This window comes from Cavia porcellus, unplaced genomic scaffold (genome assembly GCF_034190915.1).
Source record: "Cavia porcellus strain 051 isolate PalLab524CR breed Dunkin Hartley unplaced genomic scaffold, mCavPor4.1 scaffold_4, whole genome shotgun sequence".
Lineage (NCBI taxonomy): Eukaryota > Metazoa > Chordata > Mammalia > Rodentia > Caviidae > Cavia > Cavia porcellus.
In genome coordinates this window covers 55,019,681-55,039,897 of record NW_026947487.1, presented here as the reverse complement: position 1 = coordinate 55,039,897, position 20,217 = coordinate 55,019,681, and the positions used below count along the sequence as shown (strand labels likewise).

Here is a 20,217-nt window from a genome sequence, read left to right as displayed (position 1 = left end):
ACAGGGCTTGGAAGCCCATGCTGTCTAGTCTGTGACAGAGGCTCCCTGGCCGGGCTGCACCCAACCTGGTCTGGGATCCTCTGCGGGGGGGAGGGGTGCTGGACACTCCGCCACAGTGGCCCAGGGGAAAGTGCTTTATTTCTGCTGCAGGACACATCCTGAGCCTCCCACATCAGCCCCTGCACATCCGCCTGCAGCTGGCTCAAGCCTTCCACCTGCCCAGAGCTTCTGTGGGGCTGCGCTGGTCCGGCCTAGGGTGGGAGGCTTCCAGGAAGAGCAGAGGCTGCTGCTGGTCCCTGCGGGGCCTGGAATAACTGGAATAACTCCTGGTGGAGGACTCAGGGTTGCAGACAAGGCACCATCTGGACAGTAGAAAACATGGCCACTCTGCCTGTGGCCAGCAGGCTGTCCAAGTCAAAATCACAGTACCAAGTGCAGACCCCAATCTAGCTGACCCTGTCCCCGGCACCTGTCCTGGAGAGCATGGTGTGACTTTAGAAGGCCCAGGACATCCCTGTAGGCGACAGCTCTGCCCTGTGTGAGAGGACATCCTTCCAGGGACACTGGTGTGAGAGAAGCCCCTGCCTCGTAAGATCTGTGGGGAACAGGCACAAGGCGCACTCTGCCGGCTAGGAGGCACCTCTGTCCACCCTCCACCTCCTCCAATGGCTTCTCTCCAAATCCCCTTCTCTGTCCCCTTCCCACACCCTTTACCTGCTGCCCCATGCACACCTGGCCGCACAAGGACGCCCTTGTTCTTTTCAGGTTCACCGAGCTCTGTGCCCACAGGTGTCCCGCCACTCGACTCTGTGTGCCTGCTGGCTAGAGACACTCAACAGGGAGGGGCGGAGACCAGTGGAAGGGGGAAGGGCTGGGAGAGTGGGGCGGGGTGGAGGCGGGGCTGGAGCGACCTGCTCCATTTGACCTCACTTGTGACAAGGCTGTCTCCTGTGTCCCAGGGCTGCAGGTCAGAGCTGGCTAGGGGGGACTGTGTCCACCCTGAAGCCCCAAGACCTAGCAGGAAGAAAGGCACAGGCAGGCAGGAACGCTGCCGGGAGCTGGTCCTCAGCAGAGGCTGCGACCGCCAGAGTCCTGCTCTGGCACACATGGTCCCCACCCACCCTGTTGTGACCCTGGTGTGGGGGACCTCCATGCTGCACAAGCTCTGGACAGAGAAGACACCTGTGGCCCCGGACAGGAAGCTGTGAGTTGGGGTATCAGAACATAGTTTGAGGTTCCTGGTGTCACAGGCACAGGTGGGGCTGGATGGCCTCCTCAGAGTGCTTGCAACCCGGGTGCTCTGGGCCGTGCTGGGCCGAGCTGATGCTGTGGGGCCCGCTGCTGGACAGGGGCTGCATGCCAGGGAGAAGGTCTGGGAGCAGCCAGCCTGGGAACAGCAGAGGGAGGGGAGCTGTCCTAAAGGAATGTGCCATCTTTGAAGCTTGGCCACAGTCACAGGAAGGCGATGCTGTTCCGAGGCTCTGAGAGGCAGCTGGCTGCTGTCCCAAGGAACCTGCAATTCCAAGGTCAGGCACTGGCCCCCTTCCTGTTTGAGATCAAGGTTCCACTTCATGTCTGCAAGGAGGCAGCCCAGAGGCTTTAGAGGATGGGGGGAGGTGGCGGGGGCCAGGCTGCGCTCCTGGGGCACCGGTGCAGGCCAGGGCCACAAGCTGAGCTGATCAAGCTCGGCTGACACCCTGGATGATCAGTCACACAGAGCAAGGACCAGCAGGCCTGGGGACACCCGAGCAGGCACCTTGGCCTCAGAAAGTCCTGCTTTGGGACGGTTGGCCGTGGCATGAAAGTGGGACAGACCCTAGGACTTCTGTGAGCCCAGAAAGGGTAAGGGCTGAGTCCACTGTTGAGGCAACTCCAGAGGGACTCAGCTCAGCCAAGGATAAAGCCTGGCAGCTTCCATCCCAGGGCATCCTGCTGGGCTGGCTTGTTAAGCCGTGGGCCTTTGTCCCCAGGAGCCCCCAGAGAGGCACAGAGATTAGCATCACAAAGGCTGTGTGAGGGCCTTGGAGGGGCTGCTCAGTGTGTGTGTGTGTGTGTGTGTGTGTGTGTGTGTGTGTGTGTTTGCTCGCGCACGCGCGCACACACACATGCACGCCCCCCTGTGAACATGTGCATGCATGAATTCTGCAGGTCTTTGCAAAATTCTACAGGTGTCAAAATCATCTGCTGTCCTGAGAGTTACTGTGAAATCTTTCTGTTCACTGAATCTTCTGAATCCCTAGAGGAGAGCATCAGTAAGTGAAACGTTTCAAATTATAGTTTTGTGTGACTAATTTTAAGAGATAAAGCATACCCAGTAGATGGCATGCCCAGGATCCATATTTCTCAGCACAGATTCAGCAGATGGATTGGAATACACGGCTTCCGGTGCCCATGGTGAGGCGGCCAGGGGAGGGTGGGCTGTCTTCCCAGCTTCCTGAAGGATCTTCAGCAGGGGCCTAAACAGGTTGCAGGTGCTCGGCGTCTGTGTCTCAGTTCTGTCCCGGTTACATTTCTCTCGCTGTTGAGACAAAATCCCCAATACCCACAGTTAAAGGGGAAAAGGTTCACTTGGCTCAGTCTGCAGAGATTTTCTGTCCATGCTCGGCTGGCTCCGAGGCAGGGCGGTGTGGCAGTGGGGAACTACCCGGGGCAGGCAGAAGACAGTAGAGCCATAGCTCTTTCTCTTCTGTCTTATCCAGGCTGCGCGGGGGTGGGGGTGGGGGCAGCACTCACAGCCTTGACCCTAGCGTCACACCTGAGTGGGTCCAGTGCCTCACACTCTGGACCCACAGCCGCACAAAGTCCCACCTGCCAGTGTAGGAGGCCTTGGCGGACATCTAGACTGGCGCTAGCACCTTTTCTGTCCTCTCCCTTGTTTGGTCCTGGAGTTTGAACCTGGGGCCTTTGCACTGTGCTACAGCACATCCTCAGTCCTTTTATTATTAATTACTATTTTTGTTTTAAAGAGAAAAAAGTTCAAAACATGATAATTAGGGGTAACAATGGTTAACACATTGCATATTGTTACTTTCAAAGTTATTTAGAGTACAAGATACCTGCATTTAATTGTCCAAATACTATTAGCACAAATCTTTCTCTTCAATGGACTAAGAGTAGTATAGCTATCTTATCTATCTTTTATATATATACATATATATATATATATATACACACACACACATATGTATATGTAATTTCTTTCGGCTTCTCACACTAGGAAGACAGTATGATGTTTTTACATGTGTGATTTATTTCGCTTATGAATATGGTCTCTAGTCACATCCATTTACCTATAAAAGTCTCAAATTTATCCTTCTTTCTGGCCGAGTAGTATTCAATTACATAGAAATACCACATCTCTTTTACTCATTCCTCAGTTAATGGACATTTAGGTTTTTTCCAAGATCCAGTTATTACAAATTGTGCTGCTGTAAACATGGGTGCACATGTATTACAGTGGAATGATGTTTTTAATTCTTCTGGGAAGATATCTAGCAGGGGAATAGCTGGGTCAAATGAGACCTCCAGTCCTAGTATTTTAAGCAATCTCCACATTGATTTCCACAGTGGCTGCACCAGTCTGCATTCCTACCAACAGTGGAGAAGGGTTCTCACCCCCACTGCCTCACCAGCATATGTTATTGATTGATTTCTAGATAATGCCCATTTCTTCTAGGGTGAAGTATAATCTTAATTTTTTTTTTTTTTATCAGTACCGGGGATTGAACTCACAACCGCCTGCAAGGCAGGTGCTTATGCCGCTGAGCTAAATCTCCAGCCCAAAGTATAATCTTAATGTTTTAATTTGCATGTCTTGAATGACAAGTGATCTTAAACATTTTTCATGTTTATTTGCTGTTTGCATTTCTCCATCTGAGAAGTCTGTATTCATCTCAGATGCCCGTTTTTAGGCTGGGTCTTTAAATTCGGGAGGTAAATTTTCTTGAGTTCTTTATATGTTCTCGATAGTAACCCTTTGGGGAACAGCTGGCAAACATTTTTTTCCCTCAATTGTGGGTTGTCTCTTCATTGTTGGTGGTTTCTCTTGCTGTGCAAAAGCTTTTTAATAAGATGAGGTCACAGTTGTAGGTTCTTTGTGATAGTTCCTGTGTGGTTGGGTTTTATTCATAAAGTCTTTGCCTACACCAATGTCTTTAAGAGTTGTTATATTTTCCAGCTGATTTAATATTTCTGTTTTAATATTAAGATCGTTGATTCTGAATTTAGTTTAAAGCATGGTGAAAGAAAGTTTTAATCTTCAGCCTGTGTAGAGCCAGTTTTTCCAGCACTGTTTATTAAGCAGGCTTTCTTCCAGTGAATGTGTTTGGCACCTTTGTCAAACATAAGGTGGCTTAGAAGGTAATCTTTGGGTCTGTTTTTGCCAGTACCAGACTGTTTTTATCAAAGTGGCTTTGTTATAATTTCAAGTCAGAGATTGTGATGTCCCTGTCTTATCTTTGTTGCCCTGGATTGCCTTTGCTATTCTAGGTCTCTTCTGGTTCCAGATGAATTAATTTTAGGATTGTTTTCTCTAATTCTGTGAGTCATGATATTGGAATTTTGATCAGAATTGCATCAAATCTTTTTTGGAAGCATGGCCATTTTCACTATATTGTTTCTTTCTATCCTAGAGCAAGGAATGTCTTTTATTTTCTAATATCCTCTTCACTCTCCTTTTTCAGAGTACTGTAGTTTTCAGTGCAGATGTCGTTGTAGTTAGGGAGTAGCAAGAAGAACAATTACATACAGGACACATAATTTATAGTATTATTTTGTAATAGTTACCTAACAGTTAAATACAAAAGGTGTAGGACCCAAGGAATCCAGCTGAGGGCCTGTATCCCATGGCAATGTCCTACTTGAGTCCAGCTGAAGACGTAGAGCCCATGACAGTACCTCCCACCAGTCCAACTGGTGACCAGAGCCTATGACAGTGTCTCACGGATGACTGTTTCACGGATCTGCACTGGGAAGGCCCATAGCTCAGTGGTGGAAACTAGAAAGTTTGTGCCACCGGGGTGAAGGAGCTGGCCAGTAGGTTGAAGGTTCTGCAATGGAGCCAGGAAACCCTAGCCCTCAAAGTAAAGACCAGGGCTCCCCTGAAAAGTACCACAGTCATCCTCAGCGACAAGGTTCTGAGCTCCAATGATAACAACAGCCAAGTTTGCACCAGGAAGCCAGAGTGACGGGCTTCTCCTGGAGATTGAGCAGCACATCATCTTCCGCTCTGGAGCCAAGAAGCGATGTCAAAGTAAAGGAACAGAGCTCCCCAGAGTGAATGGTAGCCATTCTCAGCGACAAGGTCTTGAGCTCCTCCGAGATGAGAACCGAGTTCACATCAGGAAAGAAGCTCAGCAAGCTCCTCTAGGAGAACCTGCGGCAACAGGAGAACCAACAGCACCACACAGCAACACTTAGGAGAACCCACAGCACGCTCTTCCTCCCCAGGTCTGCTTTCATCTGGGCACCGTCCTCAGGTGGGCCATCTATTCTCAGCACCATAGTAATTCAATTCAGCTGGTGTTTTAACTTGGCCGCCAGTATTTAATTCACCACAGATGTATTTTTTATCCTTCATTAATTGATTTCTAGTTATTTCATTTTTTGGATGTTTTTGTGAAAGGTGTTGTTGCCCTGATTTCTCTCTCAGTGAGTTTGTTAATCATGTACTGCAAGGATATTGATTTTTGAGTGTTGATTTTGTATCCAGCTATGCTACTGAATTTGTTTATTAAATCTAATTTTTTACTGGAGTTTTTTAGATCTTTTATGTAGAGTATCACGTCAACTGCAAATAACAATAGTTTAACTTCTTCCTCTCCTATCTTTATTCCTTTTATTTCTTTCTCTTGTCTAATTTCTCCAGCTGAAGTGTCCAGGACTGTGTTGAATAAGAATGGTGACAGTGGATATCCTTGCCTTGTTCCTGATTTTAGAGAGAAAGCTTTCAGTTTTTGTCCACTCAATATGATGCTGGCTGTTGGTTTGTCATAGGTGGCTTTTATCAGATTGAGATACCGACCATCTGGTCTAACTTTATGTAGGGTTTTTATCATGAATGGGTGCTGGACTTTGTCAGAACCTTTCTCTTCATCTATTTGAATGATCATATGACTTCTCTCCTTGACTCTGTGTATTACATTTATTGATTCTGTTTACCAATATCTTATTGAGGATTTTTGTGTCTATGTTCATTAGGGAAATTGGCCTGCATTTCTTTTTCTTAGCTGGGTTCTTCCCTGGTTTTGGTATTGGAAAAATGCTTGCTTCCAGGAATGAATTTGGGAGTATTGCTTCCCTTTCAATTTCACGGAAGCATTTGAGAAGTAGTCATGTTAGGTCTTCTCTAAATTTCTTGTAGAATTCAGCAGTGGATCTGTCAGGGCCTGGGCTTTTCTTTGTTGGTAGGTTTTTAATTACAACTTTGATTTCATTGATTGATATTAATTTAGGATTTTTATATCTTCTTGATTCAGCTTTGGTAATTCATATATATCTAGAAATCTGTCCATTTCTTTGCATTTTTCATCTTATCAGAATACAAGTTTTCAAAATAGATATAGATGATCTTCTGAGTTTCTGCAGGGTCTGTTGTGATTTCACCCCTTTCATTCCTAATTGCATGGATTTGAGTCTTTCTTTTTTTGTGTGTGATAAGGTTGGATAAAGGCTTGTTGATTTTATTTAATCTTTCAAAGAACCAACTCTTCAATTCATTTATTCTTTGTATTATCTTCTTAGTCTCCAATGCATTAATTTCTGCTCTGATCTTTATAATTTTCTCCCTTGTAAGAACTTTTGGTTTAGCCTGCTCTTCTTTTCTAGAGGTTTGAGGCTTACTAGTAAGTTGTTTAATGTGCTTGCTCTGTTTTCCTGCTGTGGGTATTTACTGCTGTAAATTTCCCTCTTAGGGCTGCTTTCATTGTATACCATAAGTTCTTGTATATTGTACTGTTATCACTCAACTGTAAAAACTGTCTAACTTGTTCTTTAATTTCATCTGTGGCCCATTGGTTGTTCAGGAAGGTGCTATTTAATTTCCATGTGTTTATGTGGTTTCTTTTGTTATGGGTTTTTAATTTCATTGCACTGTAGTCTAATAATATGCGTGAGATAATTTCAGTTCCTTTGCATTTACTTAAGCATGTTTTATGAGCCGGTATATGGTCTCTTTTGGAGAATGTCCCATGTGCAGCTGAAAAGAATGTGTATGCTGATGTTGTGGGGTGGAACATCATACAGACATCTACTAAGTCCATTTGTTCAAAAGTTTGGCTCAGTTCTAATAGTTCATTGTTGTTTTTTGTCGAGTTGATCTGTCTTTTTGTGACAGTGGGGTATTGAGATCCCCCAATACGACTGTACTAGTGCTTATGTGATTTTTTGTGTCTGTTAGTAATTGTTTTATATAGTTGAGTGCACTGGTGTTTGGTGTATATGTAATTATGATTATTATCTCTTCCTCTTGGGTTGTTTCCTTTATGAGGATGTAGTGACCTACTTTATCTCTTTTAATCAGTTTTGGCTTGGAATTCAATTTGTCTGCAAATAGAATAGCTACCCCTATTTTTTTCTGGTTTCCTGTCGCATGGAGTATTGTTTTCATCATTTGACATTCAGTCTATGAATTTCTTTTTGAACTAACTGTGTTTCTTTTGCATAATATATTATTAGATGTTACTTCTTCATCCATTCTGCCAGTCTGTGTCTTTTGATTGTTGAAATGAGACCATTAACATTGATAGTTATCATTGATAAGTATTGACTTATCCTTGTCATGTTATTTTCCTATAGTTGGCTCCCCCGCCCTTTTTTTCTCTCCCTCTAATTGTTTGCCTTCCCTGGTGAACCCTTCTGTTGGGGTTCATGAAGATACCATCCTTGTTATCTCATTGTAGAATGTCCTTTAGAACATTTTAGAGTGCTGGTTTGGTGGTTATAAACTTCCTTGGATATTCTTTATTATAGAAGTGTCATTTCTTCATCAATTTTGAAAGATAGTTTTGTGGGGTACATCAGTCTGGGTCGGAAGTAGTTTTCCTTTAGAATTTAAAATATTTCACTCCAAGATCTCCTTGACTTGAGGATTTGTCTGAGAAGTCTTCTATTATTCTGAAGGGCTTCCCTTTGTAGGAGATTTTTTCTTTCCTTTGACAACTTATAAGATTCTATTCTTGTGTTGAATTTCTGGAATCTTGATTATCACATGCCTTGCTGCAATTGTTTTTTGATCATAGCTAATTGGAGTTCTATATGCCTCACTTATCTGCATGTCAAATTCTTTTTCTCTGCCAACGTTTTGGTAACTTTTCTCTTATTGTTGAGACAAACTACCTGATGCCCAAATTAGGGAAGGGAAGGTTTATTTCTCACAGGTTGGAAGTTTCAGTTCATATTCAGTTGGCTCCAAGGCAAAATGACATGGCTGAGGGGCAGCAGTTCATGGCCACCCCTGCAGCAAAGCACAAGCCCGGGGCGGGGGTGGGGGGTAGAGAGAAGACACGCCTTCTTCCTGCCATTACAATGTATGCTGGCTCCACCCCTAGGTAGGTGTAGCACTGACCTCATCAGTCTGAGTGCTAGACAACAAACCATCACAAACACTAGATCGGGCTGTGTCCCTGCTTGCATGAGGCTTTGCAGGAGTGGGGTGGGATCTGAACAAAAACTGAAACAGCCAGGGAAGTTCTCTGCCAAGACATCTGTGAACTTTTATTTTTATCATTTGTTCTATATCCTGCTTTTTCACTGATTTCAATGAATCCTAAGTTATTCTTCTTTGCCCCATCTAGAAGCTGCTGGATTGATTTCTCATGATCCCTTGCTACTTTGGAGAAATATTTCTTTTTCACGGTTGCTAATTGCAAGCTTGTCTTCTATATGGATTGTCTTCACATTGGCTTAATCTGCTTTGAATACCCAAAGAATTTTTATTCTCCTGGATGTCTGCTTAAATCTGCTTTATGGATTCCACTTCTTTCCTATGCTGAGCATTCATACTTCTGTAACTTTCTTGCTGTTGTCTATTTTTTTGGTCTGTGTCATCATTAAGTGGCATCATTAAGTGTGGTCCTTATTTTGGACACCATCTCTTCTGTTATCTGAAAGATGATTTCTGATTTGATTTTTTCTAGAGCTTCATTCAATTGCTTTCTTCAGAGAGGCTAGTGGGAGGCTTTTGGATCCTCCCATCTCATTGCCCACTGAGTTTGCCTTTGGTGAACTGGATGTCTGGGGTTGCATCTTGTTTAAGTGTCTTCTCACTTTCTTTTTTTTTTAAGTTTAATTCCTGGGATGAGGCTCTTAAATTGGTGGGTTGCTTTATTGCCACTATTTAAATAGTGCCTACTTCTCTAAGTTGTCTTCCAGGTGTATCTGATTTTGGGGTTCTGAGTTTGTGAAGATTCCACCTCTTCAATTTGTCAGCCATGAGAAGGTGCTGCTTGTTTGGTTTGGTCCCTGGTTCTTTGGCACCGTTCCACAGTATTTTCTGTGACCCTCAGTCAGCCTCAGTCATGAAACACCAGGACTCACAGCTCGTTACAACAGTTATGCCACTTTGGGCTGCAGTGGTACTGATGGGCTCTGCATGATGGTTCCAGCCCAACATGGTGCCGGACAGTGCCTTCTTCTATGCTTACTTCCGTGTGTTCTACTCCAAACCCAAAATTGAACTTTCTGCTTTTGCACATGTGCCAACATTCTCCCAATCAATTGTCAAAGCATCACTGTGCCCACCCCTTTAAACTCCACCCCTGTCAGACTGAAGAAAAGCTGTGGCAAAAAACAAAAACAAAAACAAAAAAAAAAAAAAAAAAAAGAAAAGCTGTGGCTTCTTTGTCTGCCCCGAGGGGGTCGTTACTCTACTGCATCTCTCCTGTGCCCACAATAAAACCCTTCTTCTTGTCTCCTTTCCTTGCTCTTGCTTTTCTGCCACTCTGAGGAGAAGCCTATCAGGTAACAAGAGCATTGGACACAGCCTAGAAAATGACAAACTGAGCTCACCATCAATTTGCCACTTATAGCCATGGGTTTGTGGTTATATGATAAAATCTAAAACAAACCAGAAAATTATACTCAATATTCAAGTCCTAAATACATCGATTTTGCCCTCAGGAGTTAAAATTTAAAATGGGTTAAGGAGAAAATCATGAAGTGGAAGAAGAGAAAGAGATTAGAAGTAAGGTCGGAGGACAAAGAAGGAATCACACTATCTTTGGGAAACTGATACATAAGACTGCAGGGAAAAAACAAAGAAAGGGATAAAAAGAACAGAACAGACCTCAACCACAAAGGCTAGAAACCACTTTCACACTGTTATGGTTGATACCTTGTGTCAGCTTGAGAAGTACAGAAGTTTAACTGAGAGACTGGACAGGGAGCCAGGACCCTTACTTTATAAATACCCTCATCCTTTGCAAGAGAATAGCACAGAGATTTTGTGAAGCTACACCGACCTGGAGAGAAGGGTGTGGCCTGTGTACCATATGATATTAAAGAGGCTTGTTCTTGCTTCCTTTTTGCTCTGGCTGCTTTTGCTAGCTGCTGCCTTAAAGTGTTGCCCTGGTGCCAGGCCACCCTGCCTTGCAGCCAGCTGATTATGGGCTGAAACCTCCACAAACTGTAAGCTAAATTAACCTTTCCTTCCTGAATTTTGGGTGTCGGGTGTTTTGTCCTAGCAATGAGAGAAAAGTAACCAAGACACACTCATATAAAGACAAGATCAAACAATGAAAGAGGAGACAAAACAAAACAAAACAAAAACAAAAACAACCCCACCACTGCAGCAAGAAAAACTGAGAGAGAGAGAGAGAGAGAGAGAGAGAGAGAGAGAGAGAGAAAAAAGTTCATCCCAGGGCTGTTTCTGGTTTCACTGGTAGACAACACATGGAGACAGAGTCCAGATCCGTGCCAGTCTAGTCCAGAAAGCCAGCAGTAGCTTTCTGGTGAGGAAGTGGATAATCTCAGTGAGCCTGCACTTTCTGGCTGACACTAGATGAATTCGGCTCACTGCCCTCTGGACCTGAGCTCAGCTAGGAGCCACTAAATGGAGCCAGCAGCAGCTCAGACTTCTGAGCTCAGCCAGTTCCTCCCCAAGCTAGCTCCAGGCCAATGGCTCCCTTCCACACGACTCAGCCCTCAGCACTCACCACTAGCTAGTGCAGCCCAGCACATCCGCTGCTCCCCTCCACCGCTGTGCCTCTCTGTGGAGGCCTTGAGTCGCCTGCCGTCCTGTTTGACAGCAGTTGGAACCACTCCTCTTGCACAGAACCCTATTTCAGGGAGAAGGCACAGCCAGCCACCTCCCTCTTCTTCACTGAAGTTTCTCGCTTCTCTCTCTGTGGGCTTCAGCTCTTCAGACTCCTCTTGGGTCGAGACTCCTCCTGAGTCCAGGCATCCCTCTTCCCCACTGCTTGTTTTCCTCATGATGCTATATATTCCAGCATCTGTTAAGTGACTGTCTGATAGGCTCTCTCTTTTGTTTACCACTCTACTATCTTGGTCCCGCCTCATTTTTTATTTTTGAGACAGGGTCTTGCTAAGTCACTAAGTGATATGGGCTGTTTTGAACTTGGGATCCTCCTGGCTCAGTCTCTCAAAGTGCTGGGGTACAGGTGTGTGCCATATCACCCAGGGCCTGGGTCTTCAAGGACAGAGGCTGGTGCGTTTGGGCAACAGATGTCCTACTGCTCACTACTCAGTGGAGAACTCAGAGGAGACAGGAGGCGGAGGAGGAACAGTGTCATGGCTATGTCTAGATGTCTCCCCAAACCTCATCTGGTCACAGGGGACTTTGCAGAGGTGGCTCAATCTAGTGTGTGGTGCTGGGATCAAAGGGGTTACTAAATCACTAGTTGGGTTGGCATAGTTATGCAAGATTAAGGTCTGAGTGCTACACTCACTCCAGGGTGGCAGCCTGCATAAAATATAAGACACCAGAAGAGGGTCAGTGTGCTCTTACCTGCCTGCTTGCCATGGACTGTTTCAGGCTCGAGATGCTCCTCTGCCATGCTGTCCTGCCTTGAAGCCAGCTGACTATGGACTGAAACCTCTACAAACTGTGAGCTGAAATAAACTTATCCTCCTTCAAGTGTCAGGTATTTTGTCTCAGCAATGAGAAAGACCAACAGGCTCCTTCAAGCAGCCCCGAGGAAGTCAGGGCTTCATGCTGCTGCAGATCTCTGCCTCACAGGTGGGGAGTGAGGGACCCCATGGGAGAGGGTGTGGGAAATCTCCACACTCAGGGTTTGCCCCCTCACCCTCCTGGGCTGCCTGGACAGGACCTGCCTTCCCATCAGTATCCCTCGAGTGCATCCAGTGCTGAGGAAAGTGCCTGCAGAGAGACTTCAAGGGATTCAGACACTGTACTCAGGGGCAGTGTGGATGGCTTCCCTGCAAAGCTGACCATGTGATGGGCACAAACATGGGTGGCATTCCCCAAGCAAGGGCGTCCCTGATCCTCAGAGAGCTAGATGGTCTACAGACATGGCAGAGTTGTGGCCAAACCGAGCAGAGCAGTGCTGTGCAGAGCGGTGGGGGGGGGGGGGTGTGTGTGTGCATCAAGGGCCAACATGGCACCCGGAGTTGCCTAGGAGGGGAGGCTGTCGGGCATATCACAGCCAGGCGGATTCCCCGAGGTGGCTCTGGGTGACTCCTGGGTGCTCTCCCTGCACAGCACAGCACAGCACAGCACAGCACAGCACAGCACAGCACGCTGGGTGCCCTCACCACTGCAGGAGGGTAGAGGGCAGAGGTGAGCCCAGGAAGGGAACCCTGAGGAGCCCATGCTACGTTCACCAGGCAGGACTGTCCCCTGCATGGTCAATGGTCCTCTTGTGACACAGGCTTGGACACTCCTGGGGATGGGAGAAGGGAGTGAAGGCCTCTGTGAGGGTCATCTATGGGCCCTGATGCTGGCCACAAAGCCTGAAGGCCCGCCTGGAGGGTGGCATGCATGTGGGCTCCAAGGAGCCCTGGAGGTACTCAGAGAAGACCTGGCCTCTGACACACCTAGCGGCACTTCCCCCTAGGGAGAAGCCCTGCCATCACCACCCAGCAGTGCATGGGATCCTTCAGGGCTGTGCCCCTGGAGTCGACAGTTCTAAAGGCCAGTGGGGGCGAAGGGGCCCTGCAGCTCCCACCTTGCCTGGTCCCTGCCTTGCCAAGCTCGGTGGCCTCTGAATGCCCTGGGCCAGGAGTGGGCGTGAGAGCCCCCGGGCCCCAGCACTCCTGTGCAAGGGCAATCAGGTGGCTCTGTGGTTGTGACCTGGGAAATAAGCAGAGGCTGGGCAGGTTGCAGAGCTGGGCGGAAGAGGTGGGACCCTGGCTGGACCTGGTCTGTCTGTGTCCCCTGACCCACGCTGGCACCCGAGACATGGTGCTGCTCTGTGCAGCCCACATGCCGCTGCCCTGAAGCAGGTCCAGCTCAACCATCAGCCAAGAGTGATACAAATGCTCCCCAAAACCAGTGCCTGTGGTGTTTCTTTCTTGCAGCACTGGGTTGAACCCGGGCCTTTGGGCAGAGCTGCATTCCCAGACCCTGACCTTTTTATTCTGAGACAGGATTTCATTAAGTCACTCAATTGCCCAAGGCTGGGTTTGAAATCGCAATCCTGTCTCAGCCTCCCATTGTGCAGAAATTACAGATGTGCACCTCCTTGCCTGGCTTTCATCTGTAGTTTTGAGTTACAAAGGATCTTGGTCTTGGCAGGACGAGCCCACACAGTAGGCCAGTCTGGAGCTGTGTCTAATCTGCCTGCTGGGAAGAAGGATGGCATCTGGCCTCAGGGCTGAGCTCCCTCACTTTCTCTGTCTCCTATAAGCCCATTCTCCTGTCCCCCATGCCAGCTGTGTCCAGATATCCCTCAAAGCTTCATGCAGTCATGAGTGGGGCTCCTTGAGAGGCAGCTAGATCTTGAGTGGTACTGGGATTCAGGGTGTGTGATGACTGCATGAGTCCCCTGGTCGGTTTGGCACTGCCCTAATCCCAGCAGCCTGGACAGTGTAAAAAGTGCAAGAGACACTGACACCCTTGCTGTTTTTGCTGTCTTATGCTGCCATGAGCAGTTCTCTGCCCATGCCACCCTGCCTTGGAGCCAGCCCTTTCCATCATGAACCTGGGTGTCAAGTGTTTTGTCTCAGCAATGAGCAAGGTAACAGACAGACTGGTTTTTTGGGGGGGGGGGAACGTTTCTTTAGGGTGAAGATGGGGACAGTCAAGTGTTAAGACTCTTCCAAGGCGCCACAGCCTTGCTCCCTGGTGTGCGCTGTGGCTCCTGGTTCCAGGGGACCGATGCTGGCCCTGCTTGCCTCCTGCCGTGCGGCCCATTCTCAACAGGCTGAAGACCTGCGGCCCAGGGCTGGGGTTCCGGACCCTGGCCCGAGATACACAAAGCAGTGGTCATTGGATGGGGGGGATGGCCTGATGGGGCACATGGTCAAGGTGGAACAGCTCCAGGAAGACACAGGACTTGAGTATTGACTCCACGCTGGAGGACAGCAGGTGCTACCTGTAGGCTCTGGCCAGAGAGCCTCACTGTCCAAGGCCACACTGGAGCCAGAGGCCGAGCTGGCTGCTCCAGGATCTGCTCCACTGGGTAGGAAGATGCCGCAGGAGCAGGCATTGGGACATCTCATCCACATGACCATGGCAGGGGCCAAGAAGGCGGTGACTCAGGACTGGACAGCGTCTCCACCAATCTTGGGGCTCCTGGTGCAGGTTCGGAGTCTGCCAGGACTGGGGTGCTGGGGCTGCTCCCATAGCCAGTGAGCTCAGGGCTCAACCCCCCAAAATCCTCTCCTACCCCACCCCAGACTCACAGGCAGCAGATACAAGCGAAACTTAGGTGACCTCCACATTTACAAAGGAGCGCAGCTGGGTTTTGTCTTTATTGTAAGCAGACAATAAAGACAGATGGCGTTCTACTCCATTTACAGAAAAGTTCGGTATTGCCAAGGTTACCCACCTGTCCCCCATCTACATAAATAAAAGTAAAAACAGCATACAAAATAAACTTTACAGAAATGTTTCATTTGGTTTAATTCACAATTTAATGTCTTAAAGCAGGTTAATGAATCATCACTGTTGGAGAATGATTTATGTTAAATGCACCTACTCTACTTAATAATTTAAAAATAAACTCCAGTGTTTATGGTGGTGACCAATCTGTGAAATACATTTTCAAAGTCTCTCTTGAGTACATTACATAATGAATGGACATTTTAGATGGTAATGCAGACACACATCATAATTTTAAGTCAGAGATGATATATGCATATTAAAATTCTGTATATCCTGATAAGATAAAAAATAAAGCTATATAAATTGATCTTTAGATTTTTTTCTGCAAAAGTAGAGTAAGACTTTCATAACGCTTCCAACACATCTTTAGTAAAGCTTTGTTTATAGACACTCTATCAATGGTTTTCATTCCTGTTCACCTACCCCCTAGCTAAAAAAATAAATAAAAAGATTGCATTCGCCAACTGGTATTGTTTCTGGTTTTTAAAATTATAGTAACTTCCAAAGGAAGTATAGAATGCGAGGACCAACTGTTACACTGTGCTATCAATAAATAATATTATGGTGAAATAAAAGTGGTTGTGTGAGTTCGATACCAGTCAATGTGGCCACATGAGCCTGGCATTCCAAGGGCCAGGCTGGTGACCACGCAGGACAAGGGGTGACCCCAGGGGCTGCTGGAATCTGTCACACACGGCCTGTCTCCTGCCGCCGGCCCTGTTCCGCCTGGCTCAGGCCGTGAGGGGGTGGCTCTGTAGACTGTGCAGTGCCCGGTGGCAGGGCTCTGCCCATTTCCTGGCTGTTATGTGGCTTGGCAGAGGCCTGGGAAGAAGGCAGGTCTGCCTGGGGTGCTGAATTCCTGGGACAGGGGTGCCTGGTCAAGGTTCTGCTGTATCTTTCAAAGCCCTTGTGCAAGTGCGGCCACATCTCCTTCAAAGGATGTGGGTGCAAGTGTGCGTGTGTGCGCAGAGGCCTTATCAGCCCAGCCTGCCCAGAGCTTCACGTAGGGGCTGGGGAAGGAGGCAGGGTGTATGGAGTGTGGGAGGGCACGTGTGTTTGTGGGACGTGTGCACTAGTGCATGCAAGCTTGCACATAGCGGCTACCAGTGAGCAGGGAGCGGGGACACACACGGCCAGGACACTGGTGTGAGTGAGGGACAGTGAAAAACAGGAGCCATGTATCATCAGAAACCATGAGGAGCCACAGCTGGCCAGCTTTGCACACTGCAGCCACAGATGAGGTTCCCAGCCTGGGACGAGGCTTCCGGCGGACCCATCTGCTCTGAAGTTAGTCTAAGGCTAGCAGACAGTCACTGCCCCCACAGAGGGGCATGCTCACCTCGTCTGAAAGGGCCTCTGGGTTTTCTCCTGCTGTTTACCCCGTTCCCTTCGTCCATTCTGAGGGCCAGGCACACATGTTTAACAAGTTCCGGGCAGCTTCTGAGCTGGCGCTGTGGAGTGGAGCACACCTGGTGCCTTCATACGAAGGCTGGCATCACAGAGGTGTGGGGACCGACCCCACCAGGTGCCTGAGTGAGCGTGAAGGCTGAGGGTGGGCATGAAAGCAAGAACGAAGAGCAGACGACACTGCCGAGGAGCAGAGCAAAGCACTGCTTCCACTGCGCCCTCACTGCCACCGGGATAAGGAGGTGTGGAGAAGACAACGGGACCTGAAACCTAACATTCCTCAGCCGCGGCCAAATTCTCCTGGAATTTAAATGCAAAGTGGCCAGAATTTCATAAACTCAAAAAATGAAAGCTTTAAAAACATACTTTATAAATTAGATGATATGTTAGCAAATAAATGGATAAAAGAGATATAAACAGCTATGAAAATACTTCAGTGCAAAGGCAATTTTAAGATTTCTAAAAAAATACATTACAAAGAATTTGTTAACTAAACATACAGAGGATCTGTCCCCCTTCAGGTTTTACATTTGTACCCACTTTGGGTTCTTAAAAAGGGCTGTAAAAACGCACTGCTGTCTGCAGGTCAGCGCAGCCCGACGGAGGAAAGGTCTGTGTGGGGGTGGGGAGCACTGTGGGCCGGCAGCCAGGTGGGCGGCACGAGGGACGGGTGGCAATGCAGATGCGGCCTGCACGAGCAGCGTTCTCTGCTGCCTCTTCTCAGCCAGACATGACCCCGTCAGACAAGACCCCGTCTTTGGTTCTATGCTCACACTCCCCCCTTGCCCCACCCCATGCTCGCTGCTAATCCATCCTGGGTCCGCATCATGACTGCAGGTCAGGAGGGATACAGCCGGACTCGGGAACTGCATCTCCAGCTATCTGCTCTAGATGCCATCCTGGGAGCACACCAGGCCGCCTGGCCGGTCATGGCAGTGCAGCGCTGGCTTCTCCGGTTGCTGGCAGAGGCTTGGAACCTGGAAGTGAAACATCTTCCCTGTGCTGTGATCTCTAAGGCTACACCATGCAGATCCTTCTGGGAATACAGACTGGGGTGACAGTCACAGTGCAGCAGCTTCTAATGGCTTGTCCACCTCAGAGAAGACCTGGCCAAACCTATGCCAGGACAGACCCATGAACACCTGCAGGGGGCTTACACGGCGAGGTGGCTGAGCAGTGGACTGTGTGTGGCACTGGGGCCCACATCAGCCTGAGACAGGCTCTGAGGGGCTGACCACCTCTCAGTGGGGACAGAGCCCATCTCACTACTGCCAAAGATCTGCCTGAGTGCCTCACAGGCCCCAGCGCCTGAGGAACGAACACTCCCCAGGCAGATGAGCTGACATCTGTCCTGCACATCACAAGGATCCTGCTGAGGCCTGCCTGCCGTGGACACAGTTTCTCTCCACAGGGCAGCAGGTGATGTGAGAGGGGACTCCAGCCCTCTAAGGCCCCAGCATGCAAGGACAGCCTCTGCTCAGCAGGCCAAAGGATCCCTAAAAGGGACCGTGTGCATGGCAGAGTAAGGCTGTAGACCAGGGACAGATGTATCGAGGATCCAAGGTGCTGGCTGCCCAGATTGCAGTGTGGCAGCTCTGCAGGAGGTGGTGCAGCAGGGCACTGTGAGCAGGGCACAGTGGTCATCGAGGTGGACCATGGGTGGGATGGTCCCTGGGCAGGTCACTGGTCCTGTGGCCAGGAATAGGCTTTTCTGTGCAGTCACAGCAGATGTGGAGGATAGTGGGCGGACCAGGCTGAAGGTCCCACACCAGAGCCCAGGAGAGGCCAGCAGGGATCATAGCAGAGTGACCCATCCTTGCCTCCCCACAGACAAGGCAGGCAGACACATACACACCCCAGGTCTGCCCCGGGTACCCTATTACGTGGGCGCGTCCCGACAGAATGCAGGGACTGTGACAGTGACAGGTGAGGCCCGGGTTGGCAGGAGCACAGCGTACTCCTCACTCCTCCAGAGCACGCACGGCACCTTCCTGGTTGGGGCATCACGTAGTGCGGCTGTGGGCCTGGGGCCCAGAGCACCTGGGCTCTGCAGAGAGGCAGCGGGGGCGAGCTCTGGACTGCTGTCTGGACAGTGTGTGTTCTGCCGGGAAATGAGAGACATAGTCAGGGTGGGGGGTCCTCAGGAGCACACAAGGCTTACTGCCCGTATCACCCCTGCAGAATCCCTGTTCCCTGGCTACCAAGGACCAGGTCCTCCCCAAGCTGGCCACAGAGGCAGGGTCTTCACATTTGGGCACAAGCCCTCAGCCCTGGCACCCAAGTCCTGGGATGAACAGGGACAGCGACGCTAGGGCGGCCCTAGTTGGTACACACAGGGCAGCCGCATGGCTGGTGCTGACCATGGACAATGCAGGTCCAGCTGCACCCTGCCTGGACTTGCATCTGGGGTACACACAGCACTCTACTGGGTTTCAGAACGGGGCCTGTCTGATTTGCTGTGAGGTGGAGGGTTGGGAGCTTCTGTGTGCGTCCTTCCTGTTAGCTCCCTCACAGGCAGCCACTTACCTGGGAAGCAAATGCACATGTGTGCTGCAAGAGTGCTCTTTTTGCACAGTGAACCTCTGTTACCAAAACTGGCACAGCACAGCAAAACTTTGGAGGAAAAAGAGAGCGCAAAAGAGTCACAGCACACTGGCCACGCCTCGGGCAGCGGCCGCACGTTACCTAGCGCAGCCTTAGGGGCGCCTCGGCTGGGGCAAGAGGTCCTTCAGCAGGGGCCCGTCGCGGCTCGGCGTGGTGTCGGCCAGTGCTTTGCGCTGTGCGTGCCTCTGCAAGGGCGAGGGAGACACTGAGATGCGCGGGCACAGGAAGCCTGAGCCAAGCTGACTGGGTCAGCCGGTGACGGACTGTGAAGGGTGCAGATCACGTCCTTCAGCTAGAAGTCCTAAAGGGCTCTGGTCTTGCAGCAGCTGACCACAGCCGTGTGGCCCACCTCGCTCACACACGCTCCCGTGTGCCCAATGTTCTCCACAGGGCCACCCCATGCCTGGCGGACTGCACAGGGTTTCCAGGCTCACTGGGCTCTTGGCAACGGCAGTCAGAGGCTGAGGGTTGAGGAACAGCAGGAGACCAGTGAGTCCAAATCAGAGGAATGGGAGCCAGAGATGGAGCTGTACCCATCAGTGGGGACAAGGACAGCATGTCAGTAGCAGGCAGAGACAGAGTGTGTGCCCATGTATGCGTCACACAGAAGCCAGGTCGATGATGCATACATGCCTGATATCTGGGACTTTCTCCTTCAGATGGAGCAGGCAGAAAGGACCTGCATCGCTTTGAGGCCGGATCTGCCCCACTGTGGCCCCAAAACATTTATTCCTCCAAAGTTTGGCAAGGCAGAGCGTTCACCTGTGCGTGATGGGCGCGTGCAGTGGCAGGGGCTCTGCAGCAGTGTGGACACCTGTGGTCACACTGGGGGCTGAGGGGGCAGCTCAAAGTGACCCCTCACAGAGCCTGGAGAGCCCAGCTCCTTCACAGGCTTGGCAGCCACCCGGCTCCCAGAAGCCGCACCAAGGGCTGGGACACTGCTTTAACCTAAGCCGCTGTCTTCTGATTGGTGCCAGGAGCAGCCTGTGGTCACTGTGTCCCTGTCACCCTGGCAACTTCCTCCCAGCTGCTCTCGGTGCAGACAGAGAGTTGGAACCTTGGGCTGTATTCCCGCCAGCTCTGATGCAGCCAAACTTCGAAGTTTGGGTTGCTGTTAATGATTGGCTTTGAAAAGCGCACTATCTTGTTACTCAGAAGATACACAGACGGGTTATCATTAAAGA

General features: G+C 49.4%; 1 protein-coding gene and 1 long non-coding RNA gene across 8 annotated transcripts in view; one reads left to right on the top strand and one right to left on the bottom strand.

The window, feature by feature from the left end:
* Window positions 1–920: 920 nt before the first annotated feature.
* Window positions 921–15,586, top strand: LOC106025206 (uncharacterized). Its single transcript, XR_001198783.2, has 3 exons — window positions 921–1,204; window positions 2,149–2,252; window positions 11,990–15,586. It is a non-coding gene; the product is annotated as an uncharacterized LOC106025206 (long non-coding RNA).
* The window catches only part of Atp11a (ATPase phospholipid transporting 11A), an 83,259-nt gene continuing 78,052 nt past the window's right edge, over window positions 15,011–20,217 (bottom strand). For 3 of the 7 annotated variants that reach the window (XM_063247055.1, XM_063247049.1, XM_063247050.1), the window contains one exon: window positions 15,011–18,530. In XM_063247055.1, the coding sequence (XP_063103125.1) occupies window positions 18,309–18,530 (222 nt within the window). In that variant the 3' untranslated portion in view covers window positions 15,011–18,308. Of the gene's footprint in view, window positions 18,531–19,114; window positions 19,219–20,217 lie in introns of all 7 variants that reach the window. The other 4 variants (XM_063247051.1, XM_063247053.1, XM_063247052.1 and 1 more) reach the window with 2 other exon arrangements.